Raw genomic sequence first — 16,451 nt, 5'->3', positions numbered from 1 at the left:
ACATAAAATATAAAATTTAATTTAGATAACAAAATAATAATAATACAATCTTCCTTATATATATGAAAATAAGACTTATTAACTTAGTATACAATTTACTAACGTCAATGTGAAGGGTGTGCTTCGTGACTCTTGACAAGATTAGCAATGTTGGGTTCAAAATTAGTAAGTTTCAGCCTTAAATCGCCACAGAATATCTAGCTTATTTCTTTGTTTTGTTAAAGTGGAATTAACATGGCTGAAACCAGCTTCAACCATGTACGAGCTTGGAAATGCAAGCAAAAAGGGGAGTACCACTTCAGAAAGTTTTGGATATTTTTCTACAACATTTATATTAGTCCAAAAGTAACTTAAAGTCCTATTTTTAAAAAGCGTCTTAGCTTCAAGATCAACTGACAATTCAATAAGTTCACCTTGTAAGTTACATTCAACATTTACAATATCTGCAGAAAATGGCGTAATAATCCAATCTGGAATATGCATGTTTTCAAAATCCGCAAAGCGCAATTTAAAATCAGAGCTCAAATTTTGAAGATGTTTTGTGTATATTTCTAAGTCTTCATCTTTTACTTCCAATTGCTGTAGATTCGAAAAGTGCTGAAAATCTTTTCGTAACAATGATGATTTAAATAAGGCTAATTTAGCTTGGAAGCCTAAAAGAATCGTTCGAGCTTGAATAATCGTGACATCATTACCTTGTACGTCATTAAATTTTGAAAATAAGTCCGCCAAGTAGAAAATATGATTCTTATTTCTCTTCAGTTCATCACTCAAAAACAAATTAACACCTATAAGAAACTCTAGGGTTGAGTCAAACAACTCAACAAATCTTTGTAGACTTGCACCTCTAGACAACCATCTTACTTCAGTATGTAAGAGTAATTGGTTTGATACTTCATTTTTTTCACAAAGTTTGGCAAACAATCGTGATTTAAGAGGATGAGCTCTAATTTTATTAATATATTTAATACACACTCTTAGAGTATCATGCAGTTCGTCACAGAGTTTTTGTCACCAAATGGTTTCGGTGCAACACACAGTGAATAGTACGTACACTTTGAACTTTTTCTTTCAGAAAGGCAGCGAAACCTCGATAACAGCCCACCATTGCAGGTGCGCCATCTGTGGCTACTGCTGTTATGTTAGTAAATGGAATATCATACTTATTTAAATATTCCTTCAATCACTAAAAAATTGTCAACTTCGTTCCATCACTTTCAAGATATTTTGAAAATAAAAATTCGTCAATAATTTGATATTTGGTTTTACTATAATATCTTACATAAGCCATAAGAATAGAAGAACTATCGAATGTAGATTCATCAAGTTGGATGGAGACCTTACTATTTTTGAGTTCTGATACTACAGTTTTTTTCTACTTTCTACATTTTCAGCCATTTCACCAATATGCCTTTTCATGGTATTCGCACTCAAGGGTAAACATTTTAAAACAGGGCCAGAATCTTTTTTCATTATGGTTTCAATTATTTCTTTGATTGCGGGTATAACAATATCCTCTGCAATTGTATATGGTTTTCCTTTTTTTGCTATATTGAAAGAAATATTGTAGGAGGCTGTTAATCCTTTTTTATTGTCGGCTGAGGTGCTTATATAAATGATTTTATAGTTGGTCGACGTATGTATTTCTCTTTCAATTCTTTAAAAAAGTCAAGATCTTTATCTTTCTTATCGGGATGGAGTTTTTTGAAGATGATCTTTCATTTTTGCTGTTTCATTGCATCATTACTAAAAGTTTTTTCACAAAGAAGACACAAACGAAGCAATAAACCCAAGTTTCAAATATTCTAACGAATATTGTCTGCATTTCTTTTTATAATCTGAGGCTGCCATTGTGGTTACTCGGGTTGTAACAAAATAATTAAAATTGAAGTCAGTAAGCAAAAGTAATAAGTTTAAATAATATACCTACTCACGTATTTCTATAGGATGTACAAAACTACCAGCCCTGCTCAACTCTTCAACGTAGAAAAGTTTAGTTCGTGAAGGAATAACGATTGAATTATAATATGCATGTTGATGAATTGTAGAACATTAATGCTCACTTGTATGTCGATGCGCAAAAATGAGACTGGATCAAATATGTGTAAGTATAAGTAAATAAGCAACAGTGCATGCACGTGTTGCAATCTCGCTCCCGCCGCGCCGGCCAGGCAGGACCCACCAACATCCGTTTATTGGTAAATACGTCATTTTGGCCTACTTGATTGGCCTCCATAACTATTTTCATGACCTTGCTCCATCTTACAAGTCCTATTCATGTCACTGTTCTCACGGTTCACTCTTAATTGCATTGTCATTCAGGATGGAGGTAATTCAAGTTAACCAAATTAAATATTACCTGTACAATGATGTCATATTTTTCTATTGACCCCCAATCGACCCCTAAGAATGTTATATCGACCCCTAGGGGTCGATATCGACAACTTTGGCGACCACTGCTCTAGAGCCTAGTTCCTGTCAACCCTTACCCATCTCTTCCATCATGCATTATGACCGATGACTTTTGAGGTTATGATGGACATCATGGCGAGATCCAATCTTCCTTACATTTCAAGAGTACAGCTATAAAATAGTGTTCACAGGCCGGCCGCTAGATAGTACATCGGACCAAACCTATTGGTAACTCTTTAGGAGGCTTCCAGATCAGCTAGTGTATAATCTTGCTACCTCTACTCTGCCAGATAGTGACTGGAGGGATTCTGAGCAGTGTGTATGCGGGGGGCATTGTCGAGGCTTTGTTTGTTTGTTTGGTTTTATTGGCGCATTAGCAGCTAAGGCTATAATGCGCCAAAACTAGGTGTTATCTAAAAATTTTAATTTCACTGACCTAATTATTAAGGTCACCAAGTCAAGATATAAAATAACAACGGTATAAAATGTAAAAAAAGATAAATCAATAAAGAAATAACATCAACAAATAAATTTTAAATACAAGTAAAAACCTTTGATTTAAAATAGCTAAAAACAGCAGACACATTGTCATTGTCAGATAAAATCTGACTGAGTGTATAAGGCTCAGTCAGATGATTAAAAGCGGTAAAACGGATATTGCTAAAATCTGGACAGTCAACTAAAATGTGTCTAATAGATAAAATTGTGCCACAGGACTCACACATAGGAGGGTCATCAGTCCTCAGCAAAAAAGAATGAGTCAAATGACTATGTCCTATGCGGGTCTGGGCAAGAACAACTTCCTCCTTACGATTCCTGCGCTGACTAGACTGCCACGGTTCAATTACAGGCTTTATAAGACATAATTTATTTGCAGTCTGTCTATTCCACAAATCCTGCCATTCGGAGTGTATCTTTTGATGTATTATTTGCCTGTAGTCTGTATAGGGGACTGACAGGCAGCGATTATTATTGGGAATTGCTGATTTGGCTGCGGTGTCAGCCAAATCATTTCCCCTAATCCCAACGTGGCTAGGAATCCAGCAGAAGCTGATATCATATTCACATTTACGGAGGAAGTGAATCTTCTGCTGAATACTAGACAGAACTGGATGAGGATTATATCTCACAGATATTAAAGCCTGTAACATGCTAAGGGAGTCGGAATATAAAATGAACCGTTAGTATTGGCATTTACTAATGTGATCCAAGGCTGACTCTATAGCGTGCGGCTCTGCAGTAAATATGCTGCACTCAGAGGGAATCTGCTCCGATGTAGTGCTGTCTGTAAAGACAGCAGCAGATCCCACATATGATTCCGACTTTGAACTGTCTGTGTAAACTGGCACGAAGTCAGAATGTTCAGCTCGGTGTGCTGAATAAAGCTGCAGGTAGACCGATGGAGTGTCCGACTTTCCCCAATTTCTAAGGGACAATTCACAGGCCGGGACATGAGCATGCCAGGGTGGAAGGGGTTGCTTTGGTGTTTGGGCAACCTTGTCTAACTTGATATTAAGTTCTTTGAGTAGCTCTTGGAGACGAATACCAAAAGGATGATTGGCAGTCTTACGGGTATTGTACAAATTTTCCCATCGTGGCTCAAAAACGAATGGCCACGTAGGATGGTCTGGCAGGGATTTCAATTTTAAAGCGTACTTTAAAGACAACTGCTTACGTCGAAGCAATAACGGTGGTTCGTTTGCTTCAACGTATAAGCTCTGGACAGGAGATGTGCGATATGCTCCAGTAGAGATACGGAGGGCCTGATGATGGACAGGGTCCAGCCATCGAAGGACACTGTCTCTGGCTGAGGAATATACCTGGGACCCATAATCTAATTTGGATCGCACAAGTGCACGGTAAAGCCGTAGATGGGTGCATCGATCTGCTCCCCAAGATGTAGAGGAGCGCGAGTGGAGAATATTAAGCCCTCGAGTGCACTTTGTGCAGAGTTGACAGATGTGATCCAGAAAGGTCAGTTTTTTATCAAATATGAGTCCCAAGAATTTCGTGTCCGCTGCTACTGGAATATCATTTTGTCCGAGCCTTAATTCAGGTTCAGGATGAAGATTACGCTTACGACAAAAGTGTATGCAAACTGTCTTCTCCGGCGAGAACCTGAAGCCATTAGCAAGTGCCCAGGAATTGAGGCGATCAATGGCTTTCTGCAGTTATCTTTCAATAACCCTCATGTTGCATGACTGACAAAATATGCTAAAGTCATCAACATAGAGGGCACTGTTTACAGTTGGAGGAAGTTGTTCTGTGATGGAATTTATTTTGATGGCGAAAAGCGTGACACTTAATACTGATCCTTGTGGTACTCCCTCCTCTTGGCTGAAGGAACGAGAGAGTGAGGATCCCACACGAACTTGGAAAGATCGATTGGCTAAAAAGTTTTGAATAAAAAAGGGGAGATGTCCTCTAAGGCCTAGGCTATGTAAATCTTTTAAGATGCCAAATCTCCAAGTTGTGCCATATGCTTTCTCCATGTCAAAGAAAACTGACACCAAGTGTTCGCGTTTTAGGAAAGCATCCCGGATGGATGTTTCCAGTCTAATTAGATGGTCCAAAGTGGACCGGTTCCTTCGGAAGCCGCATTGGATGTTGGAGAGAAGGTCATTTGATTCTAAATACCAAATTAAACGAAAATTAACCATTCTCTCCAGAATTTTGCACATACAGCTAGTCAGAGCAATAGGACGGTAATTAGTAGTGACTTTTGGATCCTTTCCTGGCTTAGCAAAGGCAAGAACGATTGCCTTGCGCCAGGAATCCGGAAACTGCCCTTCAATAAAGATTCTGTTATATACAAGGAGCAGATAATCCATAGATTTTGGTGAAAGATGCTTAATCATTTCATAATGGATGCCATCTGGTCCAACAGCACTTGCATCGGAAAGAGTGAGGGCTCTTTTCAGTTCCTCTATAGTGAATGCCCCGTTGTAGGGATAGAGGCCCTTGGACTTAAAATTAAGTGCCTGTTTTTCAATTTTATGTTTCAGGACCAGGAACTCTGGGGAATATGAAAATGTTGCAGAGATGTTAGAGAAAGTTTCCCCAAGAGAATTGGCTATTGCAGTTGAATCTGCAATAGCGCATCCATTATAATCTAGGATTGAAGAAGGGAGGGATGTATATTTTCCCTTCATTTTCCGGATTTTAACCCAGCCTACCTTAGAATTCTAAGGTTTCGGTACCCCATTCTAATTGGTAGCCTGGTTAATAGATGATGTAAAACGGATCCATGATTCCTTTTGACTCTGAAGGCGAATGTAGCGTGCTTTGGCTCGTGTACGCTTGAAGGCTATTAGATTAACAGTGGTAGGATATCGGCGGAATATCCCACATGCTTTGTTTTGAGCCTTTTTTGCTGCTGCTGTGCATTGTGAATTCCACCAAGGTTTGGGAAATGGTGGAAACCAGGTAGATGTTTTTGGAACAGCATTCGCAGCTGCTTAGAGGATAATTTCTGTGATGTACGGCTACTGCATCATTGATCGGCTCCTGACTGACCGAACTGAGGTCAAAATTTGCCTGATGTTGAAAGGCAGTCCAGTCAGCCTGATGAATCTTCCACTGTGGTAACCTGAAGGAAAGACATGGTCTCCCACTGTGTAATGAGGTTATCACAGGGAAGTGGTCACTTCCGTATGGATTCTCCTCCACTTCCCAAGTGAGTGAAGGGAGTAGAGCAGGGGAGCAGATAGAGAGATCAATGGCAGAAAAAGTACGAGTAGGCATGTGGAAGAAGGTATTTGTTCCAATATTTAGAAGGAAAAGGTCATTGTCATTTAGCATATGCTCTATGACTCGTCCCCTTCCATTGATGTTAGCACTACCCCACAGGGTGTTATGTCCATTAAAATCCCCGAGAAGTAAGAAAGGGGGAGGCGACTGCGTTACAAGATCATCAAGGTCTTCCTGGGAGATGTCAGTCCCGGGTGGCAAATAAATAGAGCACACAGTTAATAAAAATCCCACTGAAAGGCGAATTGCAACAGCCTCTATGCTGGTTGTAACTAGCAAGGGCTGAACTGGGGTCTGGTTGCATACAAGGATAGCCACTCCTCCATGAGCAGGACCATCTGCAATTCTATCCTTTCGAAAAATTGTGATGTTATGCATGGTGGGATCATTATTTGCTTTTAGATAAGTCTCCTGCAAGCAAAAGCAAACTGGCTCGTGCTTTTGCAGGAGGGCCTTGATGTCATCAGTATTTTGGCAGAATCCACGACAATTCCATTGTAGGAATTTAGCCATTATTTTGGCTTGGTGGGTCCGTCAGGCGGCTTCCGAGGTGCTGAGGGCTTTATTTTGTCAGTCTTGGATTTATCTTTTTTGGGGAAGAATGGACGCTGTCCGGTGTCCATTTCTTCCTCTGCAAAGAGTTCCAAGACTGATTCATCCGGTACCTCCTTGTTCTCTACATCCATTGTTTCTGGTGTCACGGATGACTCTTCTGAAGCTTTTGGCTTTTCTTTACCACTTGGTTTTGGTAGTGGTGGAGCACTAGGAGGTACAGATATAGTAGTGGCAGCTGATTGTGTTTTCTTGGTGGGCTTTTGTGAACTCAATAAATAGCATGCAATCGGGGTGAATGACTCGCTTGGTGGTATAGTCATCTCAGTTTGTGTACCGATAGTGCACTTAGCAGAAACCTTCTGGGCATATGAAGGTTTCCCGCTATTTATTGGTTGGATACGTTTTCTGGCCTCTGGGTAGGAAATATTCAGCTCTGTTTTCAGTTTTTGGATTTCTTTTTCATCCTTCCACCGCTGGCATGCTCTAGAGTAGGCGGGGTGCTCTCCTTGGCAGTTGACACAGGTCGGTTTTGGAGCTGAACATTCCTTGCTCTCGTGGTCTTTAACACCACATCGAGCAAAGGCAGGGTTAACACGACAAGATGTTTGTGAGTGGCCGTATTTTTGGCATCTAAAACACTGCAGTGGGTTTGGGATATAAATCCTCACTGGGCAGTTTAGATAGCCTGCCTTGATGGAACTTGGAGGCCGTGGGGTGTTAAATGTTAGGATGAGAACTCGGGTAGGGACGAGATTCCCATCCTTTCTGATTGATATTCTTTTGACAGCCATCACTCCTTGTTCTTTCAATTCAGAGCAGATCTCTTCTTCAGAAACATGAAGAAGGTTCCACTCTGAAATGACACCACGTGAAGAGTTCAAAGTTTTGTGTGTGTGGGGGGGGGGGGTAAGATGATAGGTATTCCCCCTATGGATGTAGAGTTAAAGAATTTTTTAGCTTGTTTTGTGCTGGAAACTTCAACCAAAAGGTCGCCAGAATGCAGTCGTTTAACGGATTTTGGTGAACATGCCAACCCTTCTAATCCTTTCTGGATAAAGAAGGGCGACATCTTTCCAATTGACTGCTCTCCAGTGGAATAGAGAATGAGGAAAAGCGGTGTCATTGATGGTGGTGTTTTATCCTCAGTTCTCGATCTTTTTGCAGAATTGCTCTCACTCTCATCTGATCGATCAGGTAGGGGCCTTGTTGGGGCCCCCAGAAGAAATTGAATTTAAATTACTCATATGAGTAAAGAGAAGGTGTCTGATGCCTAAGTACCTCACCCACCACGGAGCCCTACAAGGGGACGCCCACTCGTGAACTAGCAGGTACTGCGTACACGAATGGGACGCCGAGTTCGCTTAGGAGCACCATACCCACGTTACCAATAAGTCTTTATCCCGTCCCAGGACCATAGGGAGGGAGACTTATTGGAACGCAGTTGACCCTAGCAGTAAAAAACCACCCACCGATTGATCCCAGTCGGGCCTGTCCGGGACCTCCCGTCTTGTCGAAGCAGGGACCAAAGTGGTGTATTAAGGCTGGGCCCCTCAACCACCAGGATCCCCCTTTCCGAAATCCACGGGTCGCTGCGCACGGCTGCACACGCCGGTTTCCAATGATGTAACCCTGGAACCAAGGTATGGGCGTTAGATCCCAGTGATGCTAATCTGGAAAACCAGCAGCATCACTGGGAGGTCCCCTCACCACGTACAGGTGCCCACGTCGAGGGGCATTGTCGAGGCCACATTATGTCAATGATCTAGGTATATTCTTACCATGTGTACATCACATCCAAAAATTTCATTACTTCATACAGCATGTCCGCCCCCACCTTTTCTTATTATTGAAAACACCAGGAATTGTCAAACCAATAGAATAAGCTTATCTGCAAAAAGATCTAAACCTCCCAAACACTTCCTAGTTCATTTCACAAATATACGTGGTCTCAAGTCTGCCAACCTATGTGTACTTTTCCTGACAGAATCTCAGTTATCGGTTGATTCAACTACTGCTCATCTCATTTGCCCAAAATTTTTGCTGTGTGATTCCTTTCGCCTCAAAGGTGGTACTTGTGCATATGTCCGTTGCGATATTCCCTGTCAGAGACTTGGTAATTTGGAACCTCCTCTTTTTGATCTTCTCTGGCTTAAAATCTCTACCTCATTCTGTCAAATTCATCTGTTGTCTCTACCATTCTCCCAACTCCGCTAATCACTTGGACCTCTTTGACTTCCTCTCTTTGCAACTTGACTTTCTCCAGTCCAACTTTCCTAACAGTGAGGTAATTTTCCTAGGTGATTTTAATGTTCACAACTACAGCTGGCTTCCATTTTCTAGTCACACCGACCGATGGTCGTGATGCTGAAGCTTTTGCAGTTACTAATGACCTTGCACAGATTGTTCATTTACCTACAAGAATACCGGACAGTCCTAACCATACAGCCAACATGCTTGATCTTTTTCGCACAAACAACCCTTCTAAGTACACGGTCGAAGTGCAGGATCATCTAGACAAGACTTCAGTTATAGCTCAGACACAGCATGGTTTTGTTAAGGGGAAGTCTTGCCTGACCAATTTGATTGGATACTATGATGCAGTCACAAAAGAACTGGATGCAGGGAATAACTTTGATATTATATACTTGGATCTTAGAAAGGCTTTTGATATTGTTGCACATGGAAGACTGCTGCACAAATTGGAGTAGTGTGGCATTGGAGGAAATTGCTGCTATGGATAAAGGGGTGGTTGAGGGGGAGAAGACAGAGAGTGGTAATCAATGGACACTGCTCATCGTGGACTAATGTTATTAGTGGAGTCCCTCAGGGTTCAGTGCTCGGTCCATTACCATTTTCTGTATTTATAAATGATATTGATGATGGTATATCAAGCTTAATGTCCAAGTTTGCAGACGATATGAATGTTGGCAGGGTTGTCAAGGACACTACTGACACTATGCTGCTGCAACAGGATCTGGAAAGGTTGAGCAGATGGTCTGAGAGGTGGCAAATGAAGTTTTACATTGACAAATGTAAAGTACTACATATGGGAAACAGCAACCCCAGAGCAACATATCAACTCTGTGGTACTACACTGACAGTGGTAGAGAATGAAAGGGACCTGGGGGTGGTTGTGCAGGCAGATATGAAGTTGTCTGAGCAGTGCAGATGGGCTGCAAGAGTAGCTCATGGTGTATTGTCAATGATATATAGGAATTTTTCTAGCAGGGATAAGGAGGCGATTATTCCCTTGTATAAGGCAATGTTCAGGCCACACCTAGAGTACTGTAGACAGGTCTGGAGGCCTCATTTCAAGAAGGCTGTAGAGCTGCTGGAACGAGTACAGAGAAGGGCAACAAGATTAGTGAATGGAACAAAGGGATGCTCTTACGAAGAAAGGCTTAAGTTTTGCAAATTACAGCATCTGGAGACTAGACACCAGTGAGGTGATCTGATAGAGGTGTATAAAGCATTGAATGGTTTGAGCATGCTCAATGCTGATGGGATTCTTCCTCTTGCTCAGAATAATCACCTGAGAGGGCATAAATTCAAATTGAGGAAATACACATGTTGGATAGACGTGCTGAAATTTGCCTTTAGCCAGCGGGCGGTTGGTTGGTGGAACAGACTTCCATCCCTTGTCGTGGAAGTTGATAGCCTAAATAAGTTTAAGGCTCAGCTGGACAAGTATTTCGAATGAACAGAGTGGTGAATTGAAAAGTGGTTTTTTTTTTTTTTTTTTGGCTGATGCTGCATAAGCTTGCTTTCTTGCATCAAATGCCTTTACTAATGCTAAAGTGAGTGGTGCTTTAGGCACCTCATATCACAACTTGGTGAGTGACTGTCTCTTTTCCAATGGAGCCTTTATCTCATGGCTATTCCCAACCTCATGTTGCTTGGCATTACAAGAATTCAGAATGGGATGACTTGCAAGATTTCTTTTCTTCTTTTCCATGGTCGGATTACTGTTTCAAAACTCCTGATGTCAACAGAGGGGTGATGTGGAAGTTATTCTTGTAGGAATGGAATCCTTTATCTCACACTCCACTTTAAAATCTCGTCCTTTTTTCTAAACCTTGGTTTTCCAATAAATGTGATAAGGCTGTTCAAGAGAAGAACGTTGCATATCGTAATTGGCTTGTTTCCAATTCTTCAGTTTCATTTTCTGCCTACACCAAAGCTCGCAACAATTGTAAAGCAGTTATTAATCAGGCGAAACTAGATTTTGTAGAGGCTAAGAGTAGAAAACTTGCTTCTTGCCCTAATGGTAGCCAAGCATTCTGATCTCTTGCCAAAGCTATTGGCCACAACTTTTGCCCATCTGCTACCACCTCTGTCAAAACCAGATGGTTCTGTTATCACTTCAGCCAAGGATAAAGCTGATCTGCTAGCATCCCATTTTTCTTCCAACTCATGTATTAATGATCTTGGTAAAACACCTCCCACCATTCCCAAAACGCTCCATTCAATGCCTCCTGTGGTCTTCCGTCAAAAGGATATCAGAAGGATTTTGACGAATATCGATGCCAAGAAAGCTCCAGGTCCTGATGGTATTTCTCCACTTGTTCCAATTATCGTCCCATTGCAATTACTTTGACTCTTTCTAAAGTAATGGAGAAATTGATTAACCGCCAACTCTTAAACTACCTAGAAACCTTCCGTCTGGTCAAAGATCGCCAGTATGGATTCCGTCAGTGTCGATCCACTGGTGATATTCTGGCTTATGTTACCCACTTATGGACAGATTCAATGGAAAAGTTTGGCGAAACACAAGCAGTTGCTCTTGACATCTCAAAGGCTTTCGATCGTGTTTGGCATAAAGGTCTTCTAAACAAGTTTCCATCTTATGTTTTGCCAACTGAGCCTTTTTGTAATTGGTTATACAGTTTTCTCTCTGATCGCACACTGAGGGTGCTTGTAGATGCCTCTGTCTTCTAATTTCTCCACTAATACTGGTGTCTCCCAAGGTTCAGTTCTTTCCCCCACTCTTTTCCTCTTGTATATTAATGACCTTCTTCCATTGACTGGAAATGCTATCCATAGTTTTGCTGATGACAGCACATTGCATTCCACTTTTCATTTTGAAAAACCTTGCCCTCTCAATCAGCTTCAACTTCTCGAATATCCGCTCAATTCCTTAAATGCCAATCTCCAGATAATTCTCCAGTGGGGCAAAGACAACTTAGTTGATTTCAATCCTTCTAAAACTCAGTCTTGTCTTATATCTCACAAAAAGGATTCTTCTGCTCTTATGCTTATCTTCGGTGACACTCCGATTTCTATGCAAAATGATATATCTCTTTTGGGGATTACCATGACTTCTAATCTCTCTTGGCAAAGCACATTACAAATATTGCTTCCTCTGCATCTACAAAACTTGGTTTTCTCTTTGGCTCTTGGCGTTTAATTTTCTTTCAAATAGCTGTTCACTCTGTACAAATCACAAATCCCCCTACCATGGAATATTGTTCCCATATCTGGGGCGGTGCCTCCAAAACCTTGCTCAGGCTTCTAGATTCCATTCAGAAGAGGGCAGTTAGGTTAATTAATAACTCCTCTCAAACAGAGTCTCTCCACTCTCTGTCTCATAGACGTACTGTTTCTGCTGCATGCCTTTTCTACAGATACTTCCATGGGCACTGTTCTTCTGAATTGGCTTCTATAATTCCTGCTTTCTATTTCAAAACAGTCCAAACATGTGCCGCCACCAGCCAACATCCATTTACTGTCCAACTTCAAACTCGCAGAACCAACTTTTCATCTTCCTTGTTTATTTATTCAACTACCGTTTTCTGGAACAACCTTATTCATACATATTTCCTGAAAATTAGTCTACAGAAGGTCGAGTCTAATGTCAACAAATATTTTCTTTCGTCTTCTCAACCTCCAACCCAAGCACAGTACTAAGTACTATAGGTTCTAATACCTGTCGTGTTTGGAGTTTTCATTAAAAAAAAAAACTACATTTATATGATAATATTCAAGATATGTTTAATTCAATAAGATCTCTTAATTTTCAAATCTTTTCACATAAAAAAAGTTGAAGAGTAAAAGCAAAAAAAGTAAGCATAGTACACTTAAGAGTGTGGATTTTCAGCTTAATATATAAAAAGAAGAGCCAAAAAAAAAAAAAAATGTTATCAAAATATTTCAAGAAAAATACTATTTAAAAAGGACTATCCTGCCTACAGTGCTCTTTGGTGCCAGTTCCTTCAAAACTGTTGTAATGAGAGTTGTTCTTAAACTTACATTACTCTAAATTATTAATATGTTCGTGCTTTTCTAATTATTATAAGATGAAAACAACTACTTACTTTCTTCATATAATAAGGATGATATGGCAAATTTCCCCTTCAGTTCATCATCTGGTGTTTTTGATGAATCAGAAAGCTGACCATCTGTAGAAGAAGATTCTTGTTGCTGAAAACAAGTACAATTGTTAATAAGTAGCACTGTCCCAAGGCACTGCACTGAGTTACTGAAATGTTTAAAACAAAATACAAAAATCCTGAATGAAATTAGAGATCAGGAATCAAAAGTAAACAAATGGTTATGATAATTTACCAGCATATACATTATAAAATAACAACATTAAATAAAATGCCTGCTTTCAGTGTTTTTTTATTTTTTTTTATGAAAATACCAAGCACAAAAGGTATTAGAATCTACAGTACTTAATACGGTGCATGAGTTAAAGGTTGGGAAGATGCTTGTTGACTTTCTGTAGATTGTAATTTTCAGGAAATACATATGAAGGAAGATTGGTCCAGAAAAGAAAACTGAAGTAGAAGGAATAAATGAGAAAGAAAAGTTGGTTCTATGAGTTTGAAGTTGGACAGTAAAAGGATGCTGACTGGTTGAGGCACGTGTTCCGACTGGTTTGGAGGAGAGAGTGGGAATTATAGAAGACAATTCAGAAGAATAGTGCCCATGGAAGTATCTACAGAAAAGTTATGTAGCAGAAACAGAACATTGATGAGACAGAGGAGAAACTTTTTTTTTTTTTTTTTTTAAGAGATGAATCAATAATCAACTTCTCTTTTCAATGGAATCAAGAAGATTTAGAGAGGTTTGGGGGGGGGGGGGGGCACCACCCAAAATGTGGGACCAATATTCCATGTTAGGACAGATTTGTGATTTGTACAGAGCAAGTATAGCTTTTTTTGAAGTAATGCCAAGACCAAAAAAGTAAACCCAATATTTTAGATGCTTGTTTGTTTGGTTTTTTTTTTAGGAGCATTAGCAACTAAGGCCACATTGCTCCGGGATATGTGGTGGTCATTCCCTGACCTTTCCGCATTCTCCGTATTTGGTGGTGACGGGCTCGAACCCCGGTCTAATCAAGAAGCGTGTGCTACGCACTGCTGCTCCTTCCCACCTGGCTACGGAGGCACCTTATTTTAGATGCAGAGAAAGCAATATTTGTGATGTGCTTATGCCAAGAGAGATAAGGCTTGGTACTCCCCAATATGTGATCTCATCTAGACATCAGTATCACCATAGATAAGCATAGGAGCAGAAAAATCCTTTGGTGAGATAAAAGACAGGACTGATTTTTAGAAGTTCAATCAACTAAATTATCTTTGCCCCACCAGTGGATTGACACTGATGGAATCTATAGTGGCAATCATTGATTAGATGGAAGGTTTCTAGATAGTTTAATAGTTGGGAGTTTATATATTTCTCCATTTCTTCAGAAAGAGTAGAAGTAACTGCAATGGCAAGATAACTGGATGGGAGGGATTTGTCACCCATTATAGGAACTTGCTGGATATGAGCAAATTTCCAAGCAGAAGGGAAAACATCTGTGGAATAATGGATGTGGCCTGATTTTAGGAAGGAAGTAGAACTGTTGGAATGAGTACAGAGAAGGGCAACAGAATTGGTGAGGGGAACAAAGGGAGTGCTCTTACCAAGAAAGGCTTCAGTTCTGCAAATTGCAGCATCTGGAGACTAGGCACTTGCAAGGTGATCTGACTGAATTGTTTAAGGCTTTCAATGGATTCAGCGAGCTCAATGCTGATGGGATTCTTCCTCTTGCTCAGACTACATACGATGAACAAATTCAAATTGAGAAAGGATGGTTGCAGAACAGATGTACGGAAGTTTTCCTTTAGAAAGCAGGTGATTGATTCCTGGAACAAACTTCTATTTGTTGTTGTGGAAGTTGATTAGCTTAAATAAATTCAAGGAAGAACTAGGCAAACTATTGGAGGGAACAAATAGATAAAATGGGAAGTGTTTTTTTTTTTTGGCTGATGCTATATAAGATTATTTTTGTGCACCGTTTTCTACTGCTAATACTCATACTAATAAGAAACTGAAAAAAGGGGAACAGAACAGAACAGGAGCACAAGTTTTGAGAACAAGGGAAGAAATACCATCAGGGCCTGGCATTTTCTTGACATCAAGACCGTTCGAAATTTTTCTGACATCCTTTTGATGGAAGACCACAGGAGGCAAATGAATGGACTGTACAGAGAATGCAGTACTACAAAATAAAGGTGATTTACCAGGTTCATCAATACACAAGTTAGAAGAAAAGTAGGATGCTATCAGGTCAACTTTATCTTAAGTGGCAACAGAACTATCTGGTTTTGAGAAAGGTGGGAATAGAGATGGGCAAAAATTTTGGCCAATAGCTTTGGCAAGACATCAGAATGCTCAACTATCATTTTGACAGGAAGCAATTTTTCTACTCTTAGCCTGTTCAAAATCTAGTTTGGACTGATTAATAACTGCTTTACAATTGTTGTGAGCTTTGGTGTAGACAGAAAACGAACTGGGAAATTTGGATGCAAGCCAACTGCAATATGCAACATTCTTATCTTGAACAGACTTAAGCACATTTATTGGAAAACCAAGGTTTAGGTAAAAGACAAGATTTTAGGGTGGAGTGTGGAATTGAGGATTTCATTGCTACAAGAATAATTTCACAGAAACGATTTCCAAGAACAAGAAGAAAAGAAATCTCGTAGATCATCCCATTTTGCATTATTGTAATACTAAATGCAAGGTTGAGAATAGCCACGAGAGAGAGAGAAGCACCACTGGAGAAGAGACCATTACAAAGTTGTAATCTGAGTTTCCTAGAGGACCACCGAGGGTTGTTTGTGAGAAAAAGATCAAGCATGCTGGCTGTATGGTTAGGACTGTCTGGTATTGTGGTAGGTAAATGAACAGTACAAAGACATTAGTAACTGGAAAAGCCTCAGCACCTCAACTAGCTGGAGTTGTGAACATTAAAATCACTAGGGAAAATTACCTCACTGTTAGAAAAGTTCGACTGGAGAAAGTCAATTTCAAAGAAAGGATAAGAGTTCCAAGTGATTAATGGAGTCAGGAGAACGATACAAGCAAGAGATGAATTTGATAGAATATTGTAGAGATATTTTATGCCAGAGAAGACTGGCAAGAGGAGATTCCAAATTACTAAGTCTCTGATGGGGACTATTAGAGTGGACACATGCACAAGTACCACCTTTGAAGTGAAAGGAATTGTACAGTGAATAATTGAAATAACAGATATGAACAGTAGTTGGATCAGCCGATAACTGGGAATCGGTCAGAAAAAAAGTACATGGGGTTTAGCAGATTGTAAGGGGAAATGGACATCACTGAGATGAGAACTGAGACCACGTATATATGAGAAATGAAATAAATCCTGCCGTCTGAAAAAAGAATTCATGCTTTTGATACAGGTTTCCTAGTTAATTTCACAAATATACGTGGTC

General features: G+C 40.1%; 1 protein-coding gene across 1 annotated transcript in view; it reads right to left on the bottom strand.

Moving 5' to 3' along the window:
* Window positions 1-16,451, bottom strand: part of LOC150088395 (fasciculation and elongation protein zeta-2-like) — a 224,977-nt gene that overhangs the window by 96,511 nt on the left and 112,015 nt on the right. The window contains exon 5 of the mRNA XM_090369484.1: window positions 13,032-13,137. Coding sequence (XP_090225610.1) covers window positions 13,032-13,137 — 106 coding nt within the window. The remainder of the gene's footprint in view (window positions 1-13,031; window positions 13,138-16,451) is intronic.

The sequence above is a fragment of the Mastigoproctus giganteus genome, chromosome 3, assembly GCF_048544385.1.
Source record: "Mastigoproctus giganteus isolate SK-2022 chromosome 3, ASM4854438v1, whole genome shotgun sequence".
Classification (NCBI taxonomy): Eukaryota; Metazoa; Arthropoda; class Arachnida; order Uropygi; family Thelyphonidae; genus Mastigoproctus; species Mastigoproctus giganteus.
Note: the sequence above shows the minus strand (reverse complement) of the source record. Positions and strands in the feature narration are given on the sequence as shown.